Genomic DNA, 22,411 nt, shown 5'->3' with positions numbered 1-22,411 from the left:
TCAACCAAGCATTTTCCTTCTTACAAGATAGATACATTGAATCATCAGAATTGATATTGATCAGTAACTATAAATATAAAATTATTATAATTATTCAGATATTTTTCCTATTACTGTTAGTGTTACGCAAACAGATTTGCAATCCATATGCGTAATATTAATCTGAGTATTGTCAGTGAATTCAAATTTGAAAGTGTGGTGAATGTTTGAGGATATTTTCTTGTTCCAGATTCAATTTCCACCCAAGGATACCTTTGCTCTTCTTATATTCTAGAACGGGGTACGTTACAGGGTACACCTTAGTAACAGTTTCAGTTTAATAAATGGAGTGGCTAATTTATGATATCTATTTTTAGATTTTTCTATATTTTGTTGAAAGCTGTACCCATTAAGACATATGCTCACGATATAAATTTGTTCAATTCAGTGGTATCTATCAATTAATATGTTTATTTATGGATATTGCTCTTCTGGGGTTTTAATCTGTGTTTTCACATTACTTGTTTCTGACGGAATTTGTGGTTCGGTAGTTCCATGCGTGTATACGGTATAACTATGTAGAAAAAAATGTCCTATTATAAAACATTGATTTATTTGAAATACACAGATTTTAATTACCCAATTACTATGATGATAGCTAGTATGCACTTCCTCTTACACCAGGGTTATTAGAATTTTGGTGTTCTGGAAAGGTCTCAAAGGTCATTTACAAGCTTTATTTATATCTATAATTTACAGTATAATGTTGTATAAATTATACAGTATAATTTATAAATTTGATATTACATAGGTTAATTTGTTTTACTCAATGGATTTCAACAAATCTAATAAAATTTTCTTTGTTAGTTAAGGTCATATACGAAGAAAATATAAAAAGGAATGCTTCTGAAGAGTCAGTTGAAGTAGAAAAGAAGAAAATGAACCAGGTTTTTGCTCTACTTATTAAACGCCTGCACAGAGAGAAAAGGAGTCTGAAAGTATCGTGTTCTCAGGTAAACCTTCAAAATTAAATTATAATTTTGATTATCAAACTACACATGAGAAATAAAGTTATATTAAATTACCAAACGATGAAAGTTCATATCATTCAGATCCGAGGTTAGCTGTAGGTCCACGTCTCATATCTGATTTTTTTTTCAATCGTTAGAAAATTATAGGGGAGGGAGTTAATAGCGAAGCGAATGGCAGCATAAAGGACCAAAAATAATTAAAGAGATATTTTATTTACATTTACTGCATTCTGCTTTGCTCGTAGATTTGAATGATTTGCCTGATTATACAGTATATATATTGGTAACCGTGTTATCTAGAGAAGAACCCTACATGCGTTATAGAAAATAATAAACTGGTTAAATTTCAGTTACTTATTAACTTGAATTTCAGTGATTTGGAGGAATATTCAAGTATACAAGAATATGTTCCTTTTTCAATCAGATATCCTTTTTGTCAGTATAACTTAATTCAACTAATAAAAAGCGTTTAGTAATTGAAATTTCTTCTACTTTTCTTCTTCTTGTATGTTACATAGAATCTTCCGGTTGATCTAAAATTGCAGAAGTTTCTTAGCAGACACTTCCGGGACACATTGGCTAGAATGTTATGAAGCATCACCTTGGCATTAACAATATATGGATTTTTTTGTTCTAATTGTACTGGAGCACGTTTTCTCCATTTTTCTGAGCTGTTTCGTTAACTTATAATGGATTTTAAACTAATAGTCACATAGTCTTACGGTAAGAACAGACTGAAATGTTTTCTTATCAGCAATACTTTATGATAAGCAAGCTCCCATTCTACAACATTTTCTTTTCTTTTTATTTGGGAAAAAATCATTCCAGCTGATTTTTGAGAACGATTTATTATTTGTTTGAGAAAAGTGTGTCAACACCGACTGCGTTGAACTTTCAATTTATTCTTCGAACAGCAGCATGCCATTTTTTAAAAAAAAATATTGTATATTTCGAATAAATGTTTCAAGATTGAGCCTTCGCTCGAAGATAAATTAATCCTATTTCAAATAGTGAAATCTATCCAATATCTAAAAAAATGAAAGTGTTTGGCGATAGGGATTTTAATCTTTCCCTGTCAGCTTTTGAGATCCTTTAAAAGACTTATTAGATATAGGGTCCCCTCAAGGAATTGCTACTATTCAAATTTCCTAATTTGTTCTTGAGGGAAAACATCTGAGGATCTCAATGCATGATTTCATACCGGAATAACCGGTGTGGACACTCGGTCGAAAATATTTAAAAGCTTTTCAGGCCAGCCATCTTGAATGATTGTTTTCTGGACGTTCCTCACTCACACCAGGTAAATGTCGGGATGGTACCTAAATTAATGGTCCCAGGCTGCTTTCTTCCTACCAATTCCTCCCCAATAGTGTGATCACTGATGGGTGTTATCTCTCCTACGTGACGGGCTAATATGCCAATAGATGCCGAAAATCCAGAAATCTAATTCCTAATTTTAATCTTAGATACTAGAATCTACTATATAAACTTTCTGTATTTCTTTTTATTGATTGATTCATAGCAATGAGGACTTCCCCGATGAATGCAGATAATTCGAAATCACCTTCAAAAATTCACAGATTTTTTTTATTTAGTCTTTCTATGACTTTTGATAACATTAACATTCCTCTGAGTGGTTATATAATTATTCCATTAAGGGACATATTTTGAAGGAAACTAGATTTTAAATAATTATTAACTCTATATATTTGATGGAGAAATACATTTTGTGCAACCACCCTCGTCTACATATACTTGGCGATGTTTCCGAACACTCAAGATAAAATGTTGCTACATTTTTTACAGCCTCATTCTGTTTAAAGTCATAATTACTCCATTTCTTTATATTACAAGATAACGTGAATCCCATTCAATATTTCCATAATAACGGCAGTTCCTATTAAACGACATAACCTAGAAAAGATATGTGAAGAAACTAATGGTGACTATTATCGCAGACTTGAACGCATATAACAAAATTGATGTATTGTAATTGATGCAGCAGTTACGTTCTTTACTCAGATATATATATAGAAAATAGTGTGGTATGCTGACTTTACCTTCCTTAATTTAATATGGAAAGTAATATCCTGAGTTACGAAAACTTCACTAATTAAATCAAATTTAATGATAGAAAAATATATTGTACAATTGGAAAGCTCTCATTATGCTCTATTACATTTATTTTGCGTTAAAAATATATTGTACCATTGGAAAGCTCTCATTATGCTCTATTACATTTATTTTGCGTTAAAAATATATTGTACCATTGGAAAGCTCTCATGCCCTATTACATTTATTTTGCGTTTATTTTCGATATCTGTTGTATTCTTATATCTATTTTCTATGAAAGGATAAAAATAATCAAAGAAAACTAAAATATCACAAAATGGCCGCCATATTTAAAAATGGCAGTATCATGTAAGAACATTATCAATTTTTCTTATCTAGAGTATCTATCCTCTTTAATTTGGCAGAAAAATGAAGTATGTTGTTTCATTATATATGAAAAGATACCCCCGTTTCAGGAAACATTGTGCAGTACGGAGATTAGCCCTATAGCTCTGATTATAAAGGATAAAATAGTGGAGATTTCAGCTAACAAACTTGTTCCTCAATTTTGAATCAAAAATGTTTAATAAAATAGTATTGAAATCGAGACCTGGGTTGCTTTGTGAAGTGATATCCTCACATTGATAGAAAAGCAAATTTTGATGGAGAATGGGGTCAGAAAAATGTAAAAGGGAGAATTAATGAACGTAAGGATGGGAAATATGTACTACAGTGCCTTTGACCCCCGCCGATGCTCCTCTCAGCATGGCGATGAGTAGTGAATGATGAATGAGCGACAAAGACTATGGAAGTCCGGAAGTTTCACGAAGTTGTTTTTTCAATTCCGGAGGCCAAATTATGCAATTAACAGCCAGAGATGTAAACCTAGATAGTATAAACGTTCCCTCTAATGTCGAATACATCCCGGCTTCTCAAAGGTTTGTTTTTATGGCAATGAATGCGCTGCCTTTAGAATAAATGGGGACTCTCTCGACGATACGTGTTCCTTGCTTTTGGTCACCATTAAGTCAATGAATTATCCGTTCATTAGTCTGATGTGAAATTGAAAAGACATTGTGTAGATAGAACGTCATCACACGTTACACTAAGAATGCAGAAAAAGAATTAAACAACCTGCTAATTTACTTCAATTGCAAGATACAGAACTGAAAATATAAGTTAATGTTGCGAAGAAATTATTCTAAGTCTGGACATAGGAAAATGTTACGGTGTTCCGAAAGTAATGAGAGTTTAAATGCAAATTAATTTTGAATTAAAATAATACATATTTAAATATTTGATCTTTGAAGTTGATGATGTTCGTAATTTTCAAAATCAGTTTCACCATGTATGTTCCACATCTAAATTACGTTCACGTAAAATCTTTGTTATTATTGATATCGCTGAGCACATATTCCACATTCTGTTCATAATGTGACATTTTCATGTGGCGGCAAACTGAATTCAAAGTTCAAAATTAGCCAATTTTATGCCCGTTGCCAGATGTCTACCCAAAATCACGTAAACATGTCTTATTGGGATCTGAAGAGAAGCTAGTCCACCTCGAAATTCCTATTGGTTTTACGTCCAGGGTCAGTATTAGATAGATCTAGGATAATACCAATTTTGCTGTTTCCGGTATCTACTCTAGAAATGATTGGCATATGGATACAAGTAGTTAAGAAATTGCAGATAGCTTCATAATCTGATTCATTTAATTTGTCATGCGGTCCCCTCATGATAAGTAACACTTTGAGTCACCAGTGTCTATTTTCTTGGCAAGACTGTCAATAACTTTACCTTATTTTGGATATACTGTAAGTTTAGCCGTTTCCGAGGAAAGTATTGTGTATTGTACAGAGTACTACAATTTTACAAATGGTTAAAACCACAATCCTTAGACTTAATGAAACTACTATATCCATCCGATTGATTTTTTTCCTTTCGTTTGTGCTTTTGCATTAGATCCATCCAACAATGGCAGGGTATAGTATTTAAATTTTACACTCTAGGAAGCCTACTTGAGTAATTTCAATTGCTTATCATATAGTGATCATGAACAATCAGCCTTCATTAATCCACTGCTATATGTCGTTTTCTTTAACTTTTCTCACTAACGTATATATTGAGCAGTCCTTTTTCACATTATTTCATAAGATTTTTGATTTTGTCTCATCATTAGTACAAGGACGTTTCCTAGGTCTTTTCTTATCTCTTGTCAAAGAATACTTTTATTTATCATAATCATTTCTTCTTTTAGCATTCCTGATCCATTGTCAGTCCAGTGCTCTCTCCTTTAATGGTAAAATCGGTATTAATCAATCCTGATATATTTTTAATCTATGCGAATTTTTTGATAACCAGATTTCACCCCCATCCAATTATTTTGAAGAAAGGAAAGAAGGTCGTAATCAATATTTTCTGCTACAAGTTTCTGTCTATAAATTTTATCTTAAACATGTTTGATATATTCTTCTAACAACATTTCCATAATAAATATTAGCGCAGGTGATGGTAGTACGTACGTAGAACATAACTAAGCATTTTAAAAAATCTCACTGATCGTCAGAAAACATTGCTATAACTGTGATTTTGCTTCTATTAGGCAAGAATAAATAGATCTAGTTTTAAAAATATTTATACTTTACTCCTGAAAACTCAGTAAACATTAGACTGATACACTTGTATGTAAAGTAATCATATTTTTTTCTTTCTTTTAGATACTTGTTCCAGCATTCTTCGTTCTTATAACTTTGTTTATTACCCAAAGTCATCCTAAAGATCCTGCTGAGCCACGACTCATCTTAGATACAGATTTGTATGGACCATATGTATTTTATAGCACTGGTATAGACCTTAAACTAAACACGTCGCTTCTAGCACCAGCACATTTTGAAAAGTACGAAAATAGTTTATTTGGTCCGTTAGGCTTTGGCCAAAAGTGCATTAAAAGGTAAGTATTCGATTAATCAGGTGAATATGCTACGTATGGAAGTATTATTTTAGCATTTTAATTTTAAATGTTGAATACCTGAAAGTTGATTATTCTATCCGTAATTTTAAGCTACATTAAAATATATTAAGACGTATGTAGATTGCACTATTGATTTACTATCTGGATGAAAATATATTTATAATTGCAAACATCGTTCATTGTTTAATTGCTTTAATATCTAAGATAAATTTGAACGAAAGCAACTTAATACAGGTATATGTAATATAACCAAATTGTCTTCCTCAACCATTATTAATAACACTGACCTTTCAAACTTTTGTTCCATTAAGCCGAATCGGTAGTCAGAATATCTTAAGTTTCTACAGTATTTGACATCGATATTTTAGTGTGTTAAGAAGCGCAATCTATACGTATTACTATGAAATGAGAAAATTAAAGAAAATAGTGGAAATGTCAATTTATAATTAAATATGGTATATAAACCTTATTACTTGTTACTTCTCAGTATTAGGAAAACTTTTACTTCACGGTATACAAATGTCATTTTAAAAACAAATTATTCTTTTCAATATGAAATCCTGGACTAAGATCTTTGTCGAAAGTATAGCTGAGGATTCGGATACCCCAGAAAGAAATTTTAGTGAAAAACATAAAAGAGAAAATTTTTGTGGATTTCAGATTGAAGAACTGTTTCATGATAATAAGTACTGAAGTATAATAATATTGAAAAAATTCATTGATAGACCTAGTGTTTAAGATCATCTATTGCTATACGAACGATCAGAAACTTGTCTGAGGCCTTTTGAATTGTGTAAAGCTACGGTAGAGAAGAACCTGGCTCAAAATTCTAATGTTGGACTCACACCTAGATTGATTTCACCCCTCCCCTGAACTTGAAATTCGTAAGTACAGTCGTGGTGAGATGTGCCATCAGGATGTTGTAGAAAGCTTTTAATGAGAGAACTGTATTAAAAAATGCATTTTTCTAACAACGTCTGTATTCAATAGTATTGGACCCTCTTTGAATGTTTAGTCAGCAAGAAAGGTTGTGAAAGCTTAATTGCAAAATAATTTTTGGGAAATGTAACATAGCCTCTCTTTCTATTGTTGCATGGTTACATTGGCACATACCCCAAACGTTTGTATAAACCTCCAAATGTTCGGATGAAATATCTCATTTCTTTCTATGGATAAACATTTGCAAGAAAAATCAAATTTGGGAGATTTTTTCCCCAATTTATCCTCTAAGGTTAGGCTTAGTTGCATCATATAGTTCTGTGGATTAGAACAAACGCATCATTGTGCATTAATCTCAAACTTCAGCGGAAAAATACTGGCCTATCGTTTTTGGAATTGTCAAGTTTTAGTGATTGTTCTATACGGTAAAGGTACTTACTTCTTTAAATATTAGTTCAACTCATTCCTTCGATGGCTAGAAAGTTCAGAAAAATATGTAATCAATACGTTATACACGTGAGAGATTTCTGTCCTAATTTATCCTCTAAGATGAAGCTTTATTACATTATATTGTACTTTGGTTGAGCACATTCTATTTCATAGGACTTGGGTACTTTGATGTACCGCTCTCAAATTTTGGAAGGGGTTGTATTGTACAGAGGTTGTTTCCGATGTATGGTGATAATTTCAAAATGCACTTGCTTTAAGAGAAACCATGTCGCTACCATCGATAGTACTTTATTTGGTGGTCTTGCATCTGGGCAATTGCCCGACAGCGAAATTTACATTGTAAGAGACTGGCACGCAGTGCTGTCGTGTCAATCTGCAACCATTTCTCCTGACATGCTTTCCATAGCACTTCAACGGTGCAGGGTCTTTTGTAAGACAAGGCTCCTTTCAGGAGGACACAGGCGTAAAAGTCAATCGGTGACACATCAGGGGACTTCACTAGAATGTATGTGAATGAAATTGTGCGAACTCCAGTTCCTGCTGTCATTTGTTGACAGAATAGGCGGGTTGGATGAGATGTGTGACATGACACCTTGTCTTGATGCACCCTCACACGATTCTTGTAGAGATGGGGAATATGATGATAAATGGGTGTCAGCTGTTAGCCTGATAATATTCCGAATTCACATTTGTATTTTTTACTACAAGAGGTATGATCAGCTTGTTCTGTACGAGTATCCAGCAATGATAATGAAACCTGTGTCAACATTTTCCTTGCATTGAGTGAGCCATCTTTGAAAGTCCCTCGCACCTGTTGATCGCTAAAAAATTGCACGTGGCTTGTGATAGTCATCCAGACAAACATATGCCTCGTCCAGTGTTACAACAAATTTCCACTTTTCACCGATAAAGTACCGCTCATACAGCTTTCGACAGTTGGTGCGACATTCCTAGATGTTTTTGGGCAAGAGCTTATGAATACGCCCTCTCTGTCGCTTCACCAACCTCAAATTGCGGTGAATGATGGTGCACACTGTCCTCAGTGAGGTTTGTAGCGGTTCGCGATATTCCCATGGGTGGGTGTATTCTTCATGGTGACTAGAGCCCCGACTTCTAGCTCGTGCGACTAGTGGCAGGCCGGGGGTGGCCTGTTTCTGCCCCACAGAAATCATCCCACGCCTCGCCTTACCTACCCCTTTCAACACCCGTGGTATGCCATTTTGGACAGAGTGAATCCACGCTCCTTGCACAGTTTGATAATGGCAGTATAACTGTAATTCACGTCGAAAAGGGCTGTTATATAACCCTCCCTATAAGCACATATTTTCGGTGGCATTTGTCTCGATATGCACTTACCACACCTGTCACGCACAGTCAACAGTCCAAGGTGCCCACACGACTGGCAGCTTCCTTTTCTTCCTGCTTGGTAGTGCTGATGCACAAGGTGTGTAATTTAATCACTATAGATCAGAAACAACGTTTGTATAATCCCCTGCTCATCCTTAATATTACTACACAAAATTGGAATCAAATAACCAGGCCATAAGGAAATTACAAGAATAAACATAGAACATACAAAATATGTACTAAGAGAAAGTCCCAGAGTATCCGGAATATTTACCCAAGGGTGAACAGATCCTTTTCGCTATAATTAAGAAAATCCTTTTCGCTAGTTATTTTTCTTAAAGAAATCTACTTTTAATTATTAACAAGATATTTTCCTCTTCAATATAAAGCCAGGAAAATTTGCCCCAAAAATTACCCCTAGGGTGACTGAAAAATAGTCTTGAATTTTAAGATTTTCTGACTTTAAATTGAAACAATTCAATTTATGTAGAATAATGAAAAATCTACTATCCTCTCCTTGTATACTAAAATTGGGTTTAACAGACCTATAGTATTCCTTTCTTCTTTCTTATCAAAACGGCATTTGTTCCTGACTTTAGTAGTTTTGACCTTTCCATCACTGCATTAAATCTATATCCCAAGACGAAATTAATTCACATGTCGAAAATTTCATGATGACGGAAGCCAAGATCCATAGGTGTTGAGTCGGCAATGGCTTCATATCAAATTTCTACTAAGGTCGCTACCGGAAAATATTCAAGCCATCTGATGAGAGAGTTTCCCCGAAAACTTCGAACGTTCCATCTTGAAATCGAGATTTCGAGAAAAAAAGAAATCGGCACAATACTACATATGAATGTGCTTTCAGTGGAACTTTGAGGGCTCCTGCCCACTTAGCATGCACTGAAGGTATGTTGGGAACTTAACCCCTCTTTTAGCTTCGAGAGATTCCGAACCACAAACCATCCAGCTTGCAGTGAATCGTCGTGGCATCCTTTCTCACTTATCTTGCAGTGGAACTCGGCGGAACTCCAACCTCTCTTTGCTTGCATTGGAGCATTTGGAATCCTACCCAACCTCATTTAGCTTTCAGCGGAGTTTTGTGAGGAGACCTTCCCTTGGCTCCCTGACCCTTGGGACACCTACTTGCCCTAATTATTCGTGAACTTTGAACTTATATAGTGGAACTGTATTATACTGTTTTATATCAGGAAGTTTTTATAACAAAACTGGTTTTGGCAGAAAACGATTTCTGTGTGTATTTGCTCTTACTCCTACCAGCTTTGGCGAAATTGTATAATATTAACAAATTACACAACTACTTGTATATTTTACCAAATAAACTAAATACATAATCATCAGTGTGTCCGAATTTGTAATTATTGTACACTTCCGTTCACGAAAACTGGGACTGCCTTCCAGAGACTAAGACAATAAAATGACCATAGATTCGTATAAATTCTGTAGGTGTGTTTCATTTTCCCTCATATTATCCCGTAGACATGGGTGGAAACTAAACGATAATATTTCAGTATGTATAACATAATTTCATTGTGGATTAAAAATGGCCACCATTACAGGAAACTACGCCAATTTTAAATCGTAAATTTGTTACATATTTATATTTTTAATCTACAACGATTAAAAAAGAAAGAGGCGCAAGCAGAGGCAATTTAGGGTGTTCCAAATGATCTTTCGAAATTTGATCGCGTATAAGTCAGAAGTGGTGATAGGTAGAAACGTACGGTTTGCGGCATAATGTTTACACACACCTAAAGTTTTAATAACCGTTAACAGAGTTTAATTTGAATGCCACGTGTAACACGCAGAATATGCCACTTCCTTTACATCTGGCAGAACATGTCCTTCGTAACGTTGTGAAGTGATGCGCCGATGCGAGCTCGCAGTTCATGCATTCTGCACTGGGAGTTTTGTAAACCACGTCCTTCACAAACTCCAAAGCAAAAAAGATCTAATGAGGTGATGTTTAGAGACCTTGGAGCCAGGCAATTACTTCAAGTCCAATCCAATGACCTGGAAATGTGTAGCCCAAAGCTCTCCTAACGATTGGATCTCAGTAAGGAGGGTCATCGTTTTGCTACAGCAGAATGTCAGGTTGCTGGTGTTCGATCTGTGGAAATACAAACTGTTCTAACATGTCCACATAAACAGTCGTAGTCCTGTTACATGGTCATGAAACCGAATATACCACACGTTTACATTTGGAATATCCCTCACAATTTCTTGACTTACGTGTGGGTTCTCCGAGCCCCATATCCGCATATTGGTTGGATTAACATCCCGGACACATGAAAGCAGGCTTCTTTCGAGAACATCACCATACTCAGAAAGTCTGATTCTCGTGGATGTGATTCAGAATCTCAATCGTAAATACTTTGTGCTTTGGCCTGTTGTTAAGTCTTATATTATGTAGTAATATTTTTAAGAACTGGAAATACTTTTCCTACGAAATTTAGATTTCATTTGTCATTCAAGATGGAAAGTGTTGAAGAGAGGTGGTGCATAAGGCACGAAGCACGAACATTTCTTCCAGAATTTTAAATTTAAGTTTGTTATTTAAGTGCAATGAACACAGTGCAGTTATTATATGTACTTTGTAGTTTATTTGAAGTGTTAGTTGAAAACCAGCGATTAGTAAGGTACAATAAAAACTAAAGTAAGTACGTTCCATGAACCTTGTGTACTACTGACGGATCGTCGGATGTGATGTGATCTGCTTCTGTAACGAGTCCGAAAGTTACACTGGACCTTTGTGGCAGATTTGGTCTTTATCCAACATTCCAAACACTGTGCCATCTCCTTGGAGGTATCCATTTCCGTCAATGCCTCACATCCAAAGACAAAAAGAAATCAAAATAAATTAGAGAAGAGAGATTTGCTGGAAGGTTGATATAAAACAAAACTTGTGTACACTCATGTCCAAAATTATTGTCGCATGTCTATAAATATGTTGTTGTAGCAATATAATTTGATAACGAATTCGGTATTTCTTATAATGTTAGTACTGTATAATCGGCGAAGACATGTATGTGGCAAATTTCAGGTCAAAAGAGCAGTAAATAAGAACAATAAAACGAAAATAAAACTTTCTTGTCCATTCAGCAACATTTTGTTTTACCCACTCTAATTTTCGTATTTATAATTCTTTTCCTATGAAATTTACCACAAATATACATTTCCAGATTATGCACATAGTATCAGTATTAAATTACCCTGCAAAATCATTATCAAATTATATTCTTACAAGGTGACAGTTATAGATATGCCACAATCATTTTGGACATGAGTGCACGTGTAAATATTATGTCGCAGACAATATCTTTCTATCTATCCTCATATCTAACTTATAAGCGCTCAAATTTGGAAAGATTATTTTGGAATACCCTGTATAATTACAACAAATAGACTATAAGTAATTAATCTTCTGGTTCACAGTATTTGCTAACAGTTTCTTTGCTAATCTGCGTGTGCCAGAAACATGCTTTCGTATGGCTACGTTAAATGGAATCAAAGCTAAGGAAGAAAAACCCATCGAAATCAGTAGCATAAAAGGAAGACTATTTGAAAACATTCTGGTGTTTTCTTGCTGTCAACATGGCTTTGCATATATATGGAATAAAGCGATAAAATAACTTGGTAAAACGAGAATTGCCTACTTTATTCACAATCCTCCTATAATGCACTAACATGGGAGCATTATAACTCAGTAATAGAAAAACGTCATTTGGTGAATTTCGTGGAAGATACGAAAACCTTAAAACCCAATATCGATGGTACCAATCTACCCTAAAGAGTATAGAACTTTTTAAGTAAACCTGTGGGAATAATGGAGATATTAAAGGTTGATAGCATAAATCAGAAAGAGAAATGTTTCATAATCTACACCAAGAAACATGTGCTTTATGCCAAACATATCGTCTACACTAATAAGCAACAAATTTGAGTACTTCTGCAGTTTGAATGTTTTAAGTAAGAACAATAAAGACCACAGCACACGTGAAAAGTATTGTAGATTGACCTGTTAACAGGTTTGCGAGAAACACACTAAATCACAAATACTATTTGCACAAGAGATGGGACAAAGATTATTTAAATAATTTTACTTTCTAATGTTAAACTTTGTAGATATATTTGCCTTACAAAGTCAATTTTTAAAAATACTTTTGTTGTGTGAAAATGTATTATATGAAATCTGGAATTGGAAAATATAATTAAACAAAACCATGTTATTCTACAAAAAGTAATAATCTAAAAGAAGCTTTTGGACACTTCAAATATACTTTAGTTTAACATTTTGAATAATTACATACATACATACACACACACACACACACCCCACACACCCACCCACACACACACACACACACACACACACATATATATATATATATATATATATATATATATATATATATATATATATATATATAATATAGGGTTTCCCATAAGTCCGTTTACATAGGCCATCTCGGTAACTATTGATGAAAGCAATGTTGTTGGAAAGTATGTGTTTTCAATCTAAAATGTTGGAATTTTCGGAATTGAACCAACCGTTTGGGCTCTACACTGGTATAGCGCCCAATGTTAAAGAAAATGCAACGTTGCCACGTCTTTGTTGAACAAAAATGAAGATAAGTGCGTATGTTTTTGGAGTATCCTGGAGCCGGAGAATTGAAGAGAGGCCACAATGAAGGATTTGAAGAAGGATCATACGCAACGTCAATCCAAGGCAGTGGCGTCACCATCAGAAGGGGAGGGGAAAGGTACGAAAAAGAAATTGAATTGAATTTATTAACTGCAAACTGGTATTAATTGCTTGGTGGTATTAACTAGATGGGACAAGAGGACAATTATTATAAATAGGAAGGGCCTACGTGTCAAAACTTAAAAAAAAAGAGAGAAGTCGATAAACATGAGTTATCGTAATACAAGTTAAGCTGGTACTGCGATCATATGAGTGCTTTAAAACATAAGCAACAACTCTTAAGCTATAAATACCTTACAAAAGTATTCTTCTTGGGACCAAGACAACTTTGAAACATACAATTCAATTCTACTTATTGTGGTACTTAGATATTGTCTCATTATTCAATTGCTGTCTTGTCTAGAAACCGTAGCACGTCACGTTTCCAGACGAGTTCAAATGAAATAGATTAATTATCTCGTACCCAGCGCTGGTGTAGGAGTAGTGTGCCTGCCTACAACACAGCATTTGGATAGGTCGAACGTGAGCACGAAACCTGTTCCGACGGGACATTCTAACTAAGTTTTTTCCTGGTTTTCCTCAGTCCCCCCGGGTACATGCCGGGAAGGTCTCTTCTCTTATTCCAAGACCGCTTCCTTGTAGACTCACCTAGAGGTTGGATGTGATCTCTGAGTGGAGGCTCAATCTCTCCTTGTATCATTTCCTTGAACAAATAAATAAATAAAGTTTCCCAGCTGGTGAGCGTCATTATTCATTTTAAGGTCTAGGCTCGGCTCGTAAACTTTCATCTTGTTTCGTTGAATGATTGTCTAGTGTCGTGTATGAGTTCTCGAAAAGTGACGAGACACGAGAATGTTCTTGTCTCGTGAACAATACTACTTATTTCATTGGAAAGGGATTAAGAATGTAGAAGCCAGCTATTTGAGATATACCAGATATACCAGCATTCGTCTGATGGGTGACAATGGTATACCACCTTTTTTCCTTTGACAAATGAATGACATCAAGATAATGCAATTCATGCAAGGGTACCAGCGCTCGTCATCTACTTTTTAAATAAATCAAGGAACGTAAAAATCGTACTGTTTTTTTAAAGAAACACTGTTACATAATTTAATAGAAGACTGAAATCACCTCAGGGTCACCAGACACGAACCTGTATCGTACTCAGACGCGTTACCGACTGAGCTACGGCAATGTTTCGTTGGGTCCTGTGTTCCTAGAATGGGGATTAACATGTTAAACCTATTATACCCAGGGCCCGATCTTGAATCCTGCGAACTCGTAGTTCGCAGGAGGCGACAGGTGAGGGCGGCGCCAAACTGGAAAAGGAATTTTGAGCTTTATATGTGAATATTTATTAGAGAAAATGTTACGATGAAAAACATTTCCGAATAGCTTCAAATAAATATTGCACAAACTGAAATACAGATAAAATACATAAAAAGGAGAATGAAGTCGAATCTTTGTGTGGTTGGCTGTAAAACACCCTTTACAATTGAAATGGATTCGTACATCAATTGACACCAATTTCTCGCAGTGCAGGGAGATTTGGGAAAGATTTTTTGAAGGGGGAAAGGAGACCTTTTATGGATATGAGGTAAAATGTAGGGAAATTTAGCTTTTCAGTAAATGTTATATTAAGCACTACGGCATTTTTCCACAATCCCACGATGTGCGCAATACACCCTGTTTCAAAAAGAATATACGTATTTCGGATGTATATATTTATTAAACTTTAAGACATACAAATATGATATTTTACACACATATTTACGAACCTCTGAACTTCAAATTACAGTTCAAGGTTCAAATTACAGATGTTCAATATGTCCTTCATCAGCGACACGAACAATATCACATCGATACTCAAATTCCTCCCATCCTCGGGCAAGCATGTCCTGCGTCACTGATGTTATGGCAGTACAAATCCAGTTCTTCAACTCTTCCAGGTTCTGTGGGAGTCGTGGCACATAAACGTTGTCTTTAATGAAACTCCACAAGAAGAAGTCACAGAGTAAAATCTGTTGACCGTGGAGGCCAGCTGAGATAGAGACATCCTACGTCGCCAGCTCCTTGACGACCAATCCAACGGTTCGGTAAAGTTTCATTCAGATTTTCACGCACTTGGCGACTCCAGTGAGTGGGTGCCCCGTCTTGTTGAAAAATGAAGTTGTCTTCGTGCAGACTCGGAAAGAACCAGTTTTGTAACATAGCGAGATACTGCTGACTGTTAACCGTGTTTCCATTAGCCATTTTAAACATATGACGGCTACCAAGCAAAACAGAAGAGAACTGACATCTAGCGGCTATTAATATAAACTAGACTATGTATTCGTTTCTCCAATAGCCGAGCCGAGGCGCAGCGATCGATAGTTTGGACAAAGTAATTCTTGGTAATACGTATATTCTTTTTGAAGCAGAGTGTATAACAAACTCTTCACTGCTCTCCAACGACCCTTTCGCGACCTTGCTAGAAAATATCATTTCCTACTGTATCTTTGAAATGGGAATGGATCAATAATAATAATAATAATAATAATAATAATAATAATAATAATAATAATAATAATAATAATAATAATAATAATAAAGTAAAAGCTCCTTATTCGTGCTTCCTTCATTCGCGTTTTCACTATTCGCGGATTAAAAAAATGCGACCCAATTCCTATATTCGCGGCTAAAGATTTCTTTATTCGAGGATCTAATCAGTACGTACATACATAATAATAAAAAGGATTCCAATAGGTATCCAACCCAATATCCTTTGTAAACGCCGTCAAATGGACTAATAAAATGTAAAATAGACCTTATTACAACTTTGCCTAAAGTATGTTGTTAAATGATATCGCCGCTGTTATGGTTCGGACTTTGACATAAGCCGCCTTCGACGCGATCGGTGTTTTTGAGAATGTAAACAAACAGAATGAAAGCAACCTTATTACTCAATGAATAAAGTATATTTTTAAATGCCGCCACATTATTAGACGTCCCGTCCTTTGGTAAGAGCCGCTTTGCGTGCTTTATTGTTTCGTCTTTCCATTCGTTACAAAAATTGTGATCGAGTAACACGTCTCTACCGCTGTCTTCCTAATTTATACAATAATGTCAACAACAAAAATGAGAAACGAGTTTCGACACGAAAAAATCTGTGTTACCGCTTAAAGTGAAAATAGAAATGCTTTGATCGTTTACGGCTTGGAGAGTCCTTTTCATCCATATCACGCACATTCAATGTCAACGAATCAACTGTACGATCGATAAATAATCCGAAGATAAAATAAGGTCGTCTGTAGCTTCAACTTCACTGTCAGCGAAAATTGTTCGTGATCCAGCAATAGCAAAAATGGAAGTGGCGATATCATTATGAATCGAAGACCGCAACCAAAAAAGAGTGCCCCTGAGTGGTCCAATGGTCCGGGAGAAGGCAAAGCGTATTTACGCTCATTTTAAAGAACCTGATGGTAGTTGTAGTGGTGAATGTACAGACGGAGGATTTCAAGCATCGGAAGGTTCAATAAATTTAAGGTGGGACAATCATTGCATAACATTAAAATCGTTGGAGAAGCTGCATCTGCAGACACTGCTGCAGCAGAACGATATCCAGAAGAATTTGCACTTAGTAGCCGATGGAGGATACAAACCTGAGGAAGTATTTAATGCAGACGAAACTGCACTGTTTTGGAAGAGAATGCCAAACAAAACATTCATTTCTAAAAGCGAAAAGTCTGCTCCTGGATTTAAGGCAGCAAAGGATAGAGTTACACTGCTGCTATGTTCTAATGCATCTGGAGATTGTGTCATTAAACCACTGATGCTTTACAGATCGTTAAATCCTCGGGCTTTAAAAAAATCAAAACAAGGACGACCTGACAGTGTTTTGGCGTGCTAATAAGAAAGCGTGGGTTACAAGCGCTATTTTTTGTGACTGGTTCCGGAATTGTTTTGTTTCTGAAGTTGAAACTTATTTAAAGAAAACAGAATTTTTACTTTAAAGCAGTTCTAGTTTTAGACAATGCACAATGTCATCCTCGCGAACTTGAAACTATGCATCCAAATATAAAAGTGACATTTTTACCTCCCAACACGACGGCTTTGCTTCAACCTATGGACCAAGGAATAATCCAGGCCTTTAAGCTCTATTACATTAGATGAACCTTCAAAATCGTATTGGATAATATGGAATGTAATCCTGATATGAATGTTATGGAATGCTAGAAGAAATTTGACATAGCAAAATCCATCTTAAACTTAAAAGAATCATTGGAAGAACTGAAGCCACACACATTGAAGTCATGCTGGAAAAAACTGCGGCCTGCTCTGACTGCGGAAAATGACGAAGAAGGTGTGCAAATTCAAACGTTGACTGCAAACATAGCCGAAATCGTGAATGGAGTAGGACGAGATGGGTTCGAACAGATAAACATTCAGGAATTGATTGAATCGCATGAAGATTTGACTGAAACCGACTTGGAGGAAATGTTAAATTCACAGCCCATTGAAGAAGAGGCTTCAACAAGCACTGGAAACGTGACATTTAATTTGAAAAACCTTAGTGAAGGTTTAAGAATGGCAAATGAGCTTTGTGATTTCTTTATAAAAATTGATCCGTCTATGGAACGAAGTCTTATTTTTAAGAGACAAATTGCTAATGCCACTGCTGAATATCAGTCTGAATTAAAGGAGCTTTTAAAAACTGCCAAGCAAGAAAAAAATACAAAATTCTTCAAACCATTGCCTAAGCCCGAAAGTAATAATTAATCAATATGGTCAAAAACTTCAATTACAGTAAATTGTTTTTTTTATATATGTATTTGTTTTTTTATTTTGTCACCTAGGAACGTATCCCCTATAATCCCATATAAATTACCATTCCGTATTCACGGCTTCCGTATTCGCGGGATATTTATGGAACATATACCCCGCGAATAAAGAGCTTTTACTGTAATAATAATAATAATAATAATAATAATAATGAAGAAGAAGAAGAAAAAGAAGAAAATGAAGTCAAGTGTGTGCGTTGCTTATGGATTGAGTGGCATTAGCTGTAGCGCTCCAGAGGGCCCTAATCCCTGGAAAGCCACAGCTAAGTCTGACGCCCAGTGCCGGAGCACCGAGTTAATAGTTATACGAAAGGAGTCGCCACCTGTGAACTGTTGGAAACACAGGAATGTAGTTAAACACAACACACAACAGCAAATACAGGATAAACATGCATCAAAGAAATCCTAAAAGTGCGCAAATAAAAAAAAAATAAAAAAAAATACAACGGTAAACGAATCCAACCTAAGCGAGAGTGCTGCCTGTACACTCTACGAGTGTACAGAGGACAGCCCTTTCCTTGTGTCATGATTTCCTTATCTGATAATAAACCAAAACTTAATATCTAAAGATACCCTCCTAAGGTTTGGTTTCTCTAAATATAAAGAATGGGATTATATGGGTTGTAATATTTATTTAACTATGTATGTTTCCACAAGTAAAATTATTCAATAAGCATTATGCACGTAGAAATGGAATAATGTTATTTTCTTACATTGAGACTAGAATCAAATAAAGTAAAGTTCTTGTGACTTTTGAACTCACGCAGACATGCAACAAAACAGGCTTATACTGTATATTGAGAGAATTAAACATGCTGCATGAATAAACTAATACCCAGAGGATACACACACAAAATACTAGAACATTATGCTGATCAGTTTACATGGCTTTAGTACATACTTAAACAAAATAGCTCGAGCAATCTGACCTTGAGAACCACGACTAGTCGGGTAGACATATAATTGGATAAGACATTGTTATAAATAAACATCATACATGACTGACTTAATATTAAAAGCCAAATTAACCCTTTTCTTAAAAAGAAACACCATGTCATATTAATGTTACTCATAGTAAACGTAGGGTTCAATAATGGTGGACAGCAGGTAGACAAATTGTCAAATATGGCTATAATTGACATTGTGACATACTATGATATAGACCCATGTAATCAATCTACAGCAGACCTGGAATGCAGCGTAGATACCTTCGGACAGAGATTAAGAAAAAAAGAACTGGAGAGGGAACAACATGACTTCCGCAGAGAATTGAATTAGCTGGAAAATAGCTAGCATAACCCAAGAGGACAACAGACGGAACCAACTTATGCTAAGTGGCCAAGCAAACTTTAAATGGCTAAGATACGCCTATGGCTTAGCAGTGATGATCTCAAACGACAATTATTAATCATGTGCATTATCTTACTCATGAGATGTTTATAGCACAACTAAAACTTCTGTGAGTTAAAAAATAATTATCTGCAAAGACAATATGTAAACAAGGTACGTGCAAATCCACAAATGGGTGCAATACGTACTCGAAATGACCATAAATCATTAGAAATGACGATGAATTCTGTACGAAGCAGAATTACTGGCCAGCTACGAGGGCAGGCGCTTATTCTTTGGGTACTTACCCTACTTGCAGATATTAGACAGATATATTTCACTATTATTTTCTTAGATGCACTTGCTACACAAATGAGCAACACTTTAGGAGAGAAGAATAATTGCACGAAACACACGAACTAATGCATCACTCACATACATAATATACTGAGCTTGGACAAATTGACGAATCACTATTACGATATTGATCCTCTTGACTACCCATAACTGAAATCTGTTTGCAGGAAGATGCCCTCATTGTAAATAACCTTCTCCGGCAGGGAGGAGCCGGTGGCACATCCACTTCCTGGATAGTACTGGGCGATTCCGATGATATGGTGGCTGCACCTTGGTTTAATGTGATACACATGCGTAAAATATGTAGTAAGTACAAAACATTGGGTCATCAAAACAAATTCAAGACTGGCTACTTTAACTAACACATTGAAGAAACGCCAGAGAAAAACGTGTCCGAGTAAATTCAATAGCATGGAACTATATACATCCAAGGCGCAAAGCCATATCTCACTTAAATGACATCTTGCTTCATCTTGGCTTTTACACTACGTAAATGGATCGAATTGTTCAGATTGATTATACGGTTACATAAGCATAAGCTGCTGTAAGATGAATTCATGGTTTTCATGATGATATGAAGAAAATATATCAATACTGACTGGTCACTAGACATGTTGCGTTGACTGCTTCCTAAGGACACATTCACAAAAAACAGCTTGTCACTGTTATATTGACAATAAGATCCGTGGACTTCCATAGTTAAGAACAGAATTGAAGTAGGCTAATAATGAAGGCAGATAGAATACTTAACCATCGTGTTACTTCATTGACGACGTGGATGGGTTGGGGGCCGCTGACAGGAGCTTAACTATGCATGATGAGGCTTAATTTATACTGCAAATTAAGTTTATATGCTGCAACTGACATAATGACAAGTTCACTCCACAAATAGCACTCCAGATGCGAGAATAGGCTTCCACAAAGCCACTGTACAGAACATGAAAAATTTCCACACAATGCCGACTCACGTGGTGGAATGAAGAGAAGACCTACGTCCCAACACCATTCAAATACTGCTTCAATTTATGTTGATCACACAGACTAACTAGCGTAAAATGTTCTATGTAACACAACGTGAATTAAACCCAACTTCAAAAATACGGATGAGAATTATAAACGAAGGTATGGCAAAATAAGTTGACCATGGAGTATCACTACATCCTGTTATTATTCTATGTTCTGGCGGAGTAACCAGAATTCTTTGCGCGCGACCGCGAACATGATGTTTCTACAGGGTTGCAAACTACAAATATATTACAAGATATGTCTTGTAAATTACACTAGTATTACAATTCTATTCAGATTATATAGGGGCGTTACAACCATGCCCAGGTTGAAGAAAAAACTTTGCACAAATAGTTTTTTTACAAGTACGTATTTGCTAAAAGTTCCTGGCGTTTTTCCAGAGAACAGTTAAATAATTTAACATTATCCAAATTATGAGGGCCAATCCATTCATTATTTAAATTTACCAAACTTACTGCGTTATTTTCCACACCTATGACCAAAACTGGACCTAAATATTTAAAAAAAACTGGCTAATGGTCGTATCTATCATAGAGCTACGTTTTTGATTCTTTACAAAAACAAGATCACCAATTTTGATTTCAATACCTTCGGTTTTAACCTTAGAATTATTTTTTCAAAGACTCTTCCTAGTATTTAGCCATACTGATTGATGTCTAAACTTATGGTCTACTTCACCAAACTCTGAAGGCCAATCTAATTCTTTTTTGAAGTTATCTAGAGCTGAAAAATTTAGAAAAGCTGTGAGGGAGCGTATCCTGTAACCAGAGATACAGAGTTATTTAACAGTGACTGAACTTCTGATAATTTTTGACTCCATTGAGTATGATCCTTATTGATAAATACTCGTAACAGGCGAGAAACGTCTGAATGATACCTTTCCACAGGGTTGGATTTCGGATTGTACGGACTTAATAACAAGTGCTGAATGCCATTCCTGCGACAAAAACGACGCCATAAACAACAAACGAACTGTGCTCCCCTATCAGTGATGAGTTCCTGGGGAATCGGGTAATGGTAGAAATACCTTTTAGTAAAGATAGAAATAATTTCTTTGGCATTAGCATTCCTCACTGGATACAACACAAGAAATTTACTATAAACATCTAAGACAGATAATATGTATGAATAAGAGTTACTTTTTGGTAAACGCCCTATGAGGTCTACACTTAATTTACAATGTGGGCGGTCTGCCTCTACATGACAAATTTGATGTAGTTTAGCTTGCGAACATGGTTTAGTTGTAGCACAGATTTCACAATCATTTACAAATTTAGCAATATCACGCTTCATATTCGGCCAGTAAAAGAGCTTTTTGCAATGCAGGTAACATTTCCTGGAACCAAAATGTGCTTCCTTGTGAATTTCGTCAATTACT

At 35.6% G+C, this 22,411-nt stretch overlaps 1 protein-coding gene across 2 annotated transcripts in view; it reads left to right on the top strand.

Annotated features, from left to right (window-relative positions):
- Nucleotides 1–22,411, top strand: part of LOC145662607 (phospholipid-transporting ATPase ABCA1-like) — a 1,231,974-nt gene that overhangs the window by 802,632 nt on the left and 406,931 nt on the right. For both annotated transcript variants that reach the window (XM_081728328.1, XM_081728326.1), the window contains 2 exons: nt 847–992; nt 5,783–6,015. In XM_081728328.1, the coding sequence (XP_081584454.1) occupies nt 847–992; nt 5,783–6,015 (379 nt within the window). The remainder of the gene's footprint in view (nt 1–846; nt 993–5,782; nt 6,016–22,411) is intronic.

This window comes from Thermobia domestica, chromosome 10 (assembly GCF_964235325.1).
Source record: "Thermobia domestica chromosome 10, izTheDome1.hap1.1, whole genome shotgun sequence".
NCBI classification, from domain to species: Eukaryota; Metazoa; Arthropoda; class Insecta; order Zygentoma; family Lepismatidae; genus Thermobia; species Thermobia domestica.
This window is presented reverse-complemented; position numbering and strand designations above follow the sequence as displayed.